Source organism: Lichenostomus cassidix, chromosome 4 (genome assembly GCF_008360975.1).
Source record: "Lichenostomus cassidix isolate B80296 chromosome 4, HeHo_3.0, whole genome shotgun sequence".
Lineage (NCBI taxonomy): Eukaryota > Metazoa > Chordata > Aves > Passeriformes > Meliphagidae > Lichenostomus > Lichenostomus cassidix.
In genome coordinates, this window is record NC_139484.1 from 27,235,157 (window position 1) to 27,247,984 (window position 12,828).

General features: G+C 44.0%; 1 protein-coding gene across 3 annotated transcripts in view; it reads left to right on the forward strand.

The window, feature by feature from the left end:
- Positions 1-3,830, forward strand: part of EPHA5 (EPH receptor A5) — a 191,782-nt gene extending 187,952 nt beyond the window's left edge. For all 3 annotated transcript variants that reach the window (XM_085058448.1, XM_085058449.1, XM_085058450.1), the window contains one exon: positions 931-3,830. In XM_085058448.1, the coding sequence (XP_084914574.1) occupies positions 931-1,036 (106 nt within the window). In that variant the 3' untranslated portion in view covers positions 1,037-3,830. The remainder of the gene's footprint in view (positions 1-930) is intronic.
- Positions 3,831-12,828: the final 8,998 nt, after the last annotated feature.

Consider the following 12,828-nt stretch of genomic DNA (forward strand, 5'->3'; position numbering starts at 1 on the left):
TGCCATAACCAATGGCCTTACCTGGCTTTAGATGTATCATTGAATCTGATCATACAAGGTCCTGCTGTAATATCTCCAGGAGATGACTTGTCCCACTCCTGTCTTTGGAGGAGATAAATTGTACCCTGGAGGTGCCTCTTTTATGCCATTCACATGAATCTTGTGATTACCTGGTGATTACCTTCATCTACACACCTGAGTTTTGGAGAGTGGAGCTGATGACAAACCATCTTTGCTCCTGATCCTGCATTTTGCATAAACTTTTTTATTTTACAGCTTTCCTGTAATGGTAGCCCAGTAGGCAGGCTCAACATAAATGCCCTTGGCTTCAAGAATTAACAACCCCCCCTCCCCCCCAAAAAAAATCAAGTGTGGGTTTATAGAAAGATGTGCAAAGACCCAGATGGGAGCTGCTTTGCTAATTCTTCTTGACTTTAAGAGGTTATCAGGGTGGTGGCCATGCTCGAGGCTTTTACTGTTTGTGTTTTCCTGGCTTTGCCTCATCTGAAGAGGAAGGAAGCATGGATTGACCTCGCTCCTCACTGCTCATATGCAAGATCAAATACCAGCCTCTCCCGTGAGAAGAGGAAACTGCAACATGGGCTTTCTTACATGGCTTTTCTCTTGGAAGTAGTATTTTCCACACCTAGCAGAATCCTTGGCCAAAGATGATGGTGACACTTTGCTGTCTGGCCTTTCTCCTTGGCCAGCGAGGTGATCTCATTCAAATCACATCACCTCTCTGAGATGCTGTCAGCCATTAAAAAAAAAAAAAAATCACAAATGGGGGAAATAAAACTTGCCAACTAAACTTGGCTCCGGGAGCTGCCAGTGGTAACAGGTAGGCGCTGGCAGCAGCAGCAGCGCGTGGTGTGCGTGGCGGCGTGTGCCTGAGAGGTCCATGGAACCAACGTCTGCTTTCTCCCACAGGGATTTGAGACGTCTGGGAGTGACACTTGTTGGTCACCAGAAGAAGATAATGAACAGCCTTCAAGAGATGAAGGTCCAGTTGGTGAATGGGATGGTGCCGTTGTAACACGGTTTTTAAAGTTGCTTCCTCAAGTGGGTCGGTCCTGCACTTTGTACTCTAGCCCTGAGATTTATTTTGACTAAAAAAAAAAACCAAGAAAAGATAAAAAGGGAAATTCAGTGGTTTCTATAGCTGAAGGACGTTGACCTCTGCTGCAGCATTTCTAAAGCAGTGTTTGACTAAAGTTTTCCTTTTCTTCCTATATGTGTCCTCATTTTCATGAAGTCAATGTAAGATGCATGGAACATGGAAATGAATCCGCTGTACATGAGGTTAACCAGTCTCTTAAGCTTCAGCGGTGATGACAACAAGCCTTCCCACCACGTGTTGTCTGTACATGGGAGGTACATATATAAATAGCACCTTTATATACTGGATTACAGCAGCACATGGTAATGCTTCCAAGGACTGACTTGAATGGAGGATTTTTGTAACTATTCATGGACTCCCAGTAGCTGCAGTTCGCTGAAGTTTAACTTCGAGTCTTACTTGTCTACAGAAGTGTATTGAAGAGCAATATGATTAGATTATTTCTCAATAGATATTTTGTTTTGTAAATTTAAAGAAAAGAAAAATGCTGTTACACAGCATTAAGTTATAGAGACTAGCATATAAACATGTTGCTTGCTTCATGGCAAATGCAATACAGGGTGTATATTTTGTTTTTCTCCTTCTGTGTTACCAAGTTCTTTTTATTTGCTCTTTGGGGAGTATAATACATGATGAAGATGTATATACTGTACAGTTTGCTACGCATCAGGTACAAGATTGGGTCTCTTTCCTTGGTTTGTTCCTTCTTTCCTTCCTCTTTTACTCAGTCTCCCTTTTGTGTTACCCCTATGCTTTGGTTTTTTGCTGCAGTTTGGTTTAAGCAATGCATAAAATCTTCAGGAGTTTTGATTATGTATGTGAGGTAGAAGGAGTTTGCTTAAATAAAAGACGTTGCCCCCCTCTTCCATTACACCATGGGTTAGGGACAGCCAGAAGAAGAGAATTAAAACATCTGGTTCTTGGTGGCCTCCAGTGACAATGCGGCATCAGTTTTCCTGTGTCCTGGCAAAAGATAGCATGGGATTGCCTTTGAACAGGTGTTTTAGCCCAGTAGCCATCACCCAGTGCAGCCTTCACCTCTGTTCACATAGCTCAGGAGAGAAAGCACAAGGTGGTTTCAGCTGGAAGGAAGGAATTCTGTTGTTCCTTTTCTGATGATGTGGGTTAAGTCCTGGGGCACAGCGTGGAAATGAGCCCGTGGTCATCCCGTGTGGAGATTTTGTAGTATTTCTCCCACAGTGATGAGAGTGGGATTACTTTTGGAGTGGTGCTGCCCAAGCTGTCTCTCAGCATTTTAGGTTTGGCTGTGGACTTGGCCACTTTGGGACAGAGCACAGAGGGGAGGGAAGAGCAGAGTAGCCCAACATGGTCCCAGCAATGGCATCCTAAGGGCAAGGAGATCCCATTCATCTGGAGCTAGCACAGCTCAGATCAGGACTTGGTTATAGCTGGGGTTCAATGTATCCATTAAAGCCTGTGGCTGGTATTTTCAGAGGGACCTGAGGACAAACCAATCCCCTAAGATTCACACCCAAGAAATATTTTGGGATTGTCCTCCTCCTTTTATTGTAGATAGGATTAAACAGCACAGTTTATTTGGTATTCCTAGGCTGGGCTTTAATTTTGTGAAGACTTTGATAAAGATTTTAAAACAGCTCAGTGGATTGCAAGGGTTTGTTGTTTCTGTAAATGTACTGCTTCCTCAGAGTTTGGATAGCATCTTGTGGCATCCTTCCTGAGCAATAAAATCAACATACAGAGTTGCTGTAACTCCCTTCATCCCCAGTGCTGCAGAGCTGAGCCCAAAGAGCTCAAACAGCTGAAAGGAGGGCTGTGTCCTTCATGTCTTGCAGAAGCAGGTGTTGGAAGGCACCTTCAGCTGTTTCAAAGTCTTTCTTACATTTCCCCCCAGCCTTTGGATGAGATTTTGGAGTGGTGCTGCCACCATTAAATAATGTTTTTTTAAAAAAATAATGGGTTTTTTTTAATAAAAGGGAAGCATCTAGGAGCAGAGGCTGAGAGGTTTTTTTTTCCTTAGCAGCAGGGCTTTGTTTGCTTACAGCAGAGCTTCTTCTGGCAATATTTGCCTGTTCCGAAATGGCCTCCTCCTCTGCAGGCTAGTGCTGAGTACCTCAGGAATCAGGAGAAATAGGAGGGAGAGGAGCCATGGAGAGGTCTAACAAATCTTGATGGTGTCATTTCTCATCCCGTTGTTTCATTTTGGCAGCCACCGGACCACAAAAGAGGAAGAGGGTATCAAGCAAGACATAACAATATCGGCACGGAAAAGAGATTTGTCATATAATAAATAAGATTATTAGAGCTGTCAGCAGAACAGTCTTGAGATTATTTGTGCCTCTCTGTCTGCAACGGTTGGGAAAATCACATGTAGGAAGACAGAAACAACTCATTTCATCAGGAGGAATCATTTGTTTGCCTGCATCCATTGGTGGCACCGAGCTGCTATTAGCAAAGATGTAGCACTTTCTGTGCATCATCTCCACTCATTCCTTTCCTGTTGGCTCTGTGGGAGGAGTTTGACTTGGTCTTTTTTTTCCTGGGCTCTTAAAAAGCAGTCTCCTTTTCATCATTTGTATTGCTGGCATACGTACCAGATGCTGGAGTAACCTTCAAAATTATGAACCAGTGGAAAACAAAACTGTTCTTAAGCCAGACTGCATTTGTAAATAGGGCACCTCTTCTCTCTTCCTCCAATAAATAAATAAATAACCTTTTCTATTTATTTCAAGAGCTGTTTTTGCTACAGATCTCTGTATTAAGAGACTTTGTCTTGGAGCTCAAAATAAAATAAAATGTTGTTTTGATGGGTAGGGTCTAAAGGTTACAGCTTTTATGTCCACAAGCAAATTCCAGAGACAACGGAGGTTTTCGGTTCCCGTCCAAGAACTCAAGTACTTCGTGTGTTGGGCATGATTATATGTGTTGGAGTGCAGCAGAACAAGACAACAGCAACATTTGGCTGGTTATGTTCTTGGAAAGGGCTGTAGGTGGATTTCCTGCCTATGGTAAGTCCAAGCACTTTGCTTTTCCAGCTCAGTACTGCTGCAGCTGAGCCAACAAATTCTGGTTTTTCCAGTATATTTTGCTGGTAATTGAGAGGGAGGTATTTCAAAGGATCTAAAAGGTGAAAAGGCTCTTTTTGGTACAGTTTTTCATTTTGGGATAAGGAAGTGTCCCCAAGAATGGGTTGTGTAGACTGACACCTTTTCATTGTGTAGGTACCACTTGGAAAAACTACTTGAGCATAGAAAAGGAAGACTGATATAAAAGGGGAAAAAAATCAGTTTACATTTTTTTATTTATTCCTCCTATATGTTAATAGCGAGAAGAATAAAAAATGAAGGTAAAAAAAATTTTTTGTCTATTCAGTGTTGAATAAAATGTAGAAAGTCACAGTGCTCAAGAAATTGTGACTCCTTGGACTGCTGTGGACTTGAAATTAGATGTTAAGACGTGTGTAAAATACATTAGTAGCAGTCTTAAGATCAGCACTTAGTTTCCAGTCCTTTATTGTAATTCCTTAGGGCAGGTAGGACAGGAGCTGGTGCATCCAGCACTGCCAGAGCCGCAGCATCTGTCTCAGCTCCTTGCATCAGTGTTTTAACTCATAGGAGACTGTAGCATTGCTGTATTTATTCGTCCCCTTTCCCCCTCTTTAGGTGCTCTCTGTGCATTTTGTTTGTGTACATGGGTTTTTTGTAGTGTAAAATACAAAATTTTCTATTTTTTCATAAAAATAAAAACCTTTGACTAACAGCAACATCCAGTTGTTGATCACACATGCACTTGACCCCTCGGCTTTCAACAAAGCATCAGGATTTCCCCCCTTGGAAAGGAAATAAATTTTCTGTATTTTTCCTCTCCTAAACACAGATTTGGTGCTACTCCTGTGATCCCTGCAGGAAAGTGGAGCCTTTTGGATGAGGGAGACCTGTAGACCCTCATGGATGCATCCTGCCTTGTTACAGGCTGTTTCCACTTTTCTCTGGTTTTTGGGGAAAATAGGCTTTTTAGTCTGACCCAGAGCAGTCAGAGCAGTCTGACCACATATCCCTTAGAAATACCAGGATTTTGTGATTTTTCTCTTTTCCTCCCAAGATCTGATTTTCTCTGAATTTTTTTGCGTGGGTCCCCAGCAGACCCATGGCCAGCTGGAGCACCCATCACCACATCCCCTGCTCCATGGATTTTGGGGCAACCACGTGCTGTAGATGGGCATAAGCCAGCCTTAAAGAGAGATGAGAAAAGCCATAGGTGGGGAAAGCTAAGGGCCAAGGAGGAAAAGATTGACCTGGGAAAGGTCTTAACAGAGGTGGTGGGCAGCCACCCTTTTCTTGTTCCCTGCTAGAGGACAAGGGAAGAGGTGCTGGTAAGGATACTGTTTCTCCTGACATGCCAGGAAGCCGTGGCAAGTGATGGGTAGTGGCACACTCATATCATGGCCAGGAAAGGCATGATAGGCTGGGAGAGCAGGGAGAGCTGCCTTATATATTAAAGGGAGCACAAGGTCAATTGGGTTAGCAAACTGAGGTTGTCAGCAACTCTGATACAATCTCTCTGGATTGATGCACCAGTCCCCACTCTCTTTTCTTGTTCAGCTTGAGGTTGTCTGCTGCTGGACCACAATGGCAGCTGATGCTGTAAGGAGTCAGAGGGAAGGACTGTTAATTTGTCCATGTAGGCAGCATCCTTGATAGCAGGCAGAGAGCCTGCTAAGGGGGACATACAAACATAGGAAAACTTCCATTAAAAATCGAAGCTGCCTGCAAATTCCTTCCACAGTGTTCCATTTTAAGTGAGAACTAAGGAATTAGGCAATTTCTTTCGGCCTTTGTGCCCAGATTGCTTTGGGCCCAGCTCTTAAACAAATCTCAAATCAGTGTTTGCCTATTATTTTCGTTTGCTGGCTCAGAGTGAGAAAAGGCACTTGCAGTCCATGGGCACCAGCTAGTAAATTTGCCTGCACAGAAAGGTATGGTGCTTTACCTTTAAAGTGGGTCTTTAAGCACGAGCCTGACTTATTTTTTGGGTGGTTTTTCTGCACAGCCTCTGTCTGGTCCGTGCAATAAATGCACAGCTGCATCTCGAGTTGCAAACCCCAGCTCTCATGAATGCTTGACAAGCTCTGCACAGGGTAATATTCTCTGCGTCGCTCTTGTTTCCAGCAAAGCAAAGCAAAGCAAAACAAAGCAAGATGACCCCCGTGCTGGAGACATTGCAAGGCAGTTAAACAGTAACCTGGTCCTATTTTCCTGCCCAGTAATATAAAAATGGGGCTGAGGGGGCTCTGGACCTCCCCCCTCCTCTGCCCACCTGTAAGGGTTCAAGCCTGTAATGCCAGAATCCCCAGAGAACACTGTGGCCCAAGGGCAGGAGCAGCGGGGAGGCTGTTCCCCATCACCCCATGAAGCCAAGCTGCCATGCAGAAAGCAATGCAAGATTTATGAAGCCGTGGGGAGAAAGAGCAAGGGACTCTTCATGTATTTTTCATGGGCTGAACTGCATAAATAGCATGCAATGCATAAAGTGTGACTGGATACTTCCACCAGAAAAAAAAAAAGGGACCAGCAAGCAGAAGAAGAGATGAAAGAAAGAGATAGATTTATTCAAGTCAATGGGGCCTGCTCAAAGTCACCCTCAGGTGCATTAAGAAGCAGCCAAAACAGCACAACCTTATCCCAGAACAATTCATCTTTGCCGACATGAGGAGGGAGATAGACCTCAAGAAGTGGAGAAGGACACACATCGTCCCTGCTTGGTAAAATGGGTGGGTGGCAGGAGAGAAACCACCTTATCTGTAATGCCTCAGATGTGGCGTGGGACTTATGGAGATGCTAGGACAAACTATTGCACCAGCAGGCAGGTCAGTGTAGAAAGTGAATCACAATGGGGCACAGAAAGACAGCTCAGAATGAGGTAACACAGGACAAAGAGAACTCCACTGGAAAATTCATTGCAGGGATGAGTGCTGCAAAGGTGGTATTCCCTGTGGCAGTCCCCTTAGCAGGTGCATGTGGGCTTCCAAGTGTGCAATTTCAATAATGCATCTGCTGCCAGGGCTCAAGCCTCATGTACATGCAGACAGGTATCAAAACAATCCCAGGCTGAGACAGGGTAGGAAATGGGAGCCAGAGCAGCATGGCCAGCAAAAAGCTTTGCTCTTTTTGCTGAGAGCAGACCAGGGTGTGCTTGCAGTTATTGCATACCATAGGGTTTGCTGGAGAAAAAAGCCTTGGACAAACAGGGGTGAAGTTTATGATGCTCACTGAATGTACCCATTGCCTTTATAAAATGACTGGCACTGGTATCTGCTCTATAATATGAGCAGATGCCAGTGGGAGCATCTGGTGCAATTCCTTTGGGAACTGCTGGATATTGGTGGCTGCAGGCCCCAGCGTTACAGGGACCTTTGACAACCCATTAACATTTGGCTCATTATTTTCCTCCCAGAAAGTCCTATGAGCCACCCATGGAGGAGAACAAGGCACCCATGTAGGTGATTTTGTTACCCCTTCATTTCCTCACCTCTAGCTGGGATCAGCTGCATTACTCATAGAATCAGCTATAGTAATATTCAGCATACTGAGTGTAAGAAAATAAGATGCTTTTTTACACTGGCGTGCTGCTTTCATAACCCATTAACAGCTCTAACCAGGTTTTTTTGATCCCAAAACTCTTCAAGCTCCTCCATAAATGGCCAGTGAATACATTTGTGCTGGTGAAGTAGGTTTATTTCTTTCAAAGCTTACTTTTTAACTACAAAACCAAAAAATCTTTTAAGCTGAAAAAAAAGCAGCAAAACTGTGAGATGGGCTGCCTGCCGTTTTCTTGGTTTGCTCTCAATAAAGACCATATTTATTACAAGAAAATAGAAATCCTATGGATTTCTCTTCTGAGGTGCTGTGTTTCAAGCTTGACATTTAAACATGAAACTCCAGGCTCTAAAATTTAATCATTTACTCCTCAAGAAATATAGTGTGTGAAGCCACTGAGCAAAAGGGCATGCAAGGTAAAAATATTTCATCGAGGGGGAAAAAAAGGAAGGTAGAGAAATTATATGTTCATTTAAATAAAAAAATTAATTTAATTTAAAAAAAAAATTATAGTGGCCTCTCCCACCTGGTGGGCAAAATGCCATCAAGATGGCATCCTGTGGTCCCTTTCCATGAGATGTGTAGAAGCTCAAGACTTCCTCAGGGTTTGCTAATATCTTTCAAATGGGATAACATTCATGGTTGGACCCAGTTATTGGAGGAGGAGGGGTAAGGAGGCATATATATATGTATGGAGATTAGATAGATAGATAGATAGATAGATAGATGATAGATGATGATAGATGATGATAGATGATAGATAGATAGATAGATAGATAGACAGACAGATAGATAGATAGATAGATAGATGGATGATAGATAGATATGCATGGCTATATATGCACACACATGCAAAAGCACTCCTAATTAAGACAAGGATTAGGGCATGGCTGATAAATAGTGAATGGCAGCCAATAGCCCAGAAGTGAGACTGGTTTAGGCTGAAAAGGGGTGTTTGGGGCCAGACAGTGGGGATAGATGGAGATCATCAAGGTTTGGCGCTAGGAAGGATTTGGCCTTCATCAATGTTCCTGTCCCAGGATGAATTAATGACTGGGAGGGAGAGGAGGGAAGCAGGGCTAGGGTGGCTGCAGAAGGGATGGGTGTTCTCACTAGTGCTCAAATCCCACCAAGTTGACTGGGCAGTCACCAGCCATTGAAGCAGGGAAGGGCAGATTGAATGGACTGGGTAAAGTGGCTGGGAACATGTGCTTGGCAAGAAATGAGGAGAAATTAAGTGGAGGGGAGCCACAGGCATGGCTTGCATCCTGGCTTGGCCATTGCTTGAAAGTCACTCACAGACCAAAAGGTCAATCCACAGTGCCCATGTGGTAAAGGCATATGTTTATTTGGCTTGGAAACAATGGCCCTTTTGGGGGGATTAGTATTTTGCAGTGGAAAACCAGGCTTTCACAGCCAGAGTTTGTGAGCAGCTGAGTGCACACTGAGCCCTACAGACAGGCTGGCTTGCTCAGCACCTGCTAAAACCTGACCTTGGGTGACTTTAGGTCTTGAACAGGCTCAGGTGGGTCCTTCCCTTGGCCCAGCTAGGGGGAAGGGAAAGCATGAATGTTACCTTTACCCCTTTGAAACCCAGAGTTTGGACAATAGGGCTGTACAGCCAAAATCTTTTTGCACCAACAACTACACAGATCCCAGAAAAAAAATACCATAAAATTAATAAATAAAATAATTGTAAATCTTCTGTGTGGAGAAAGGCTGTTGGCTCTGGCAGAGGCAAAGTTGGGCTATCCCTCAGGAAGGGAGTGCTAGAGCTGCAGTGTCCCAAATCAACACGAATAGTTGCTTCAGGGCACAGAAATCAGTGCTGTAAAAAACTTCATCCTTCTCCCATCCCTGAGAGCTGTGCTTCATTGCCTCCCATTTTATGCAGCAGCCAGAGAAACTCCAAATCCTTGGCTCTCGCATTTGCATCCCAGGCCAGACTGCAGGTGTAAAGCCCTGGTGTACTGTCCATCCCTCCCCAGCACCCCGAAATTGTGTGATTGCATCATGAGGGAAGGCAATTAATATTCAAGTGCTGCTGTTAGCCTCATCAGAAAGACAAAAGGCAGACAGCAATAGCTGCAAAGCTGGGGCCCCGGTCAGAAATGTAATGGAGAAATAAATTATAGCAAGAGAGTGAGTTCAGATCCAGGCTTTGTCTGCAGAGGGTATGAGGGCAGAAAAGAGCCCTGCCTCCTGCTAGTTTATCATCCACACTCCAGAGATCCTCATGGCCATAACTGATAAGCAGCTGATAAACAGCCCAGCTTCTTCGGGAACAAAAGCATTCCTGTAATGAGCAGCTGAGACTCCCCAGGTACCACCCAGGGATACTGTGAGTCCTCCTGGCACCACATCCTAGTTCTTTAAAGCCAGACCTTTCCCTTGGAAAACTCAGCTTATTTCAAGGTGCTGTTATGTCTTTGTGATAGAGGAGATTTAAGGGCGACAGGGTTTTGCAAGCTGTGGTGTGAAAACAGTCACACCCCAATAACTCTGAAAAGGGGGGAAAAACACTAAACAGATAAAACCTGATCACTGGAAACAGGTTTGTATGTAAAAATAAGACTTAAAAAAAACCAGATAAGTCCTGGTGATCCCTGTAAATTTGGAATGCCTGAGTACATCTTAGGAAGGGAAGACCTGGTTATGGCCCTTTCTATGCAGCCACCTTGGGCTCCCATGAGCTAAAAAAACACCCAAACCAAACCAAACCAAAAAAAAAAAAAAGAAAAAAAAAGAAAAAAGCAAACAGATAAAGCAAAACGGGCAAGAAAGGGAAAAGGCAGCAAGGTGAAATGCTTCTATGAGTGATGGCATTGTATGGGCATCTGGTCCACAAAGATGACACTGTTATCTCAGTGTAAGCTCTTTTTTAATATTATTCACCTATTCAAGGAGAGGAGATGTCTTATTGTCTAAAAGAAAGATGAAAACAAAGGCCACTGTGCTTCAGGATATTTTTTACATCATGGAAACATCCCACTGCTGAAGCGGTGACTTTGTAGGAGCTGATAAATCAGGAGTCAAATAAAAAAAATAGGGTTTTTTTGTTTCCTCAGCCCTGTGATTTGATTTGATTGGAATTAGCTTCATTTGAATCTGACCCTTAGCAAAGCCCTTTTATATTTACCAAAAGGTTTACCATAGGGCACTGCAAATTTCCCAGCCTTGAGATGTGACAGCATGAAGGGAGGTTATAAAAATATATGAGAATATTTTTAAAAATATGAAAAATATGTGTATAATAAAAATTATAAAAGCCTTTATCAAACCAAATTTAATGCTCTAGAAATACGATCTTGTGCTTCTTCCAAACAAGAGAAAGCTATAGAATCTCTCCAGATGGGCCACACTGAGGACTTGTATTTGTGTGTGTGTCTGAGGGATGCAGAAAGGGAGCCGAACTTGTGCTAACAAGCAGCTACTCAATATGCCTTGATGAGTGAATGTATTCAGAGTCTATAGAGAGCAAAGTGTGCTGCAGCGAGAATGGGAGATGATTCCCCTCATATGAATTTGCCTAAGTACAGAATAAACATCTTTTTTTTTCCAGCTTTCCCCCTTTTTCTAAAGCCCAGCTGTCTGTTAATGCATATAATGATGGTCCCTCCAGGGACCAAGCCTGAATTCCTTTTCATATGCAAAAATCATAAGTGAGAAACTTTAGATTTGGCCCAAATAACATTGTGCACTTCTCCCAATGAAGGAAATCCCAGCTTGCCATATTTTTGCCACTCAGTGCATGCCAGATGTCTTACAAAAAAAAGGGGGGGGCGGGGGTGGGGAATGGTTATTCCTGTGTATGGAGCCAGAGCTGACGACAAGGAAAGGATGCTTCTGGCCCTTCCATAACATGCTGCCTCCACACAGGAGCATGGAGCAAGGGAAAGCCGGGGGGGAAATTGTCTTGCTCAGGTGGCCACATTCGTGTTGAACAACAAACCTCCACCAAGGGTGTTGCATTGGCCCTGTGAAAGGCAACAACTGTGTCAAAACAGGATGCATTTAGGGAGAGAGAGGAGAAAAAAAAGGTCTGAATATGACAGCAAAGGGGCTGAGGCAACTGGGAAAAGCAGGTATTTATGCAAAACCGTGTCCCGAGTACTCTTTTTCAAGTGGACCGCTCAGAGCTTGCATGCTGGTCCGCACTGCCTCCCTGAAGCCCTGCCTCAAGCTGCCCTCCAAGAGCCTGCCAAATGTTCATATTATGGAAAGCAGAAGCTTAGGAAGCTGCTTTTAGGCTTCACCAAACCATTTTGCTTTTAAGGAGGCCTCTGGCATGGCAAGAGAGACCATACTGAGCAGAAAGTGCAAAGCAATGCTTTGCAGTGACGTATTGCTAGAGGCAATGCATTAGGGCAAGTACTGAGGCTCATCCCTGGATGATGGGGATGGGGAATGATCTCCTTTTGGGAGAAATAGCTATAAACAGCTGGATTGTTACTTGAAAACAGAAACCTCAGATTATTCCTCCTTTGGGAGGCTCTGGCATCACTGCAGGGTTATTCTGGGGAGCTGTGTGGGTCATGTGTGACAGGCAAGTCATTTTTCATGCTGGATACCTGCCTTGGGATCACGTGCTCTAGAGAGAGGAAGTGATTTAGGAGGAAGGCAGTCCAATTCATGGGTTTTTCTCCTTTCCCAGTACAAAGAAAGGGTCAGGAGAGTATTCCTTTCCCACTGTCTCAAGATGAATCAGGGCTTCACTGTGGTCTGTTAAGGGACTGGGGGATTAAGGCTGGCAGAGGGGTTATGCTGAGCCTCACAGCTGGTGCAGGTGCATTTCCACCCATAAGAAGTAGTAACAGTCCCGGTGGAAACATTCAGCTGCAGTAAGAGCAGACAGAAATCTATTATCCTTGTGAATGCAATGTCAATATTTACAGAGAGAGGTCAAAGAAGAGAGCTCTGCTCAGGAAATGTCAGCTCTGAAGAAGGAGGAGGTATTAGCAGCATTTGCATTTGTGCCAGAGCAATCCCTGCAAAACTGAGGAATATTTAGGAGGTTTTTGACTTCCAGTCCTATTCACCCCATCTTCTGGTACCATTGCATCATCTACTCAGAAGTTTTGGGCACATCTGCGTGGCCTGGAAGCAATGCTGGATGCTTCCTATATCTTTGGG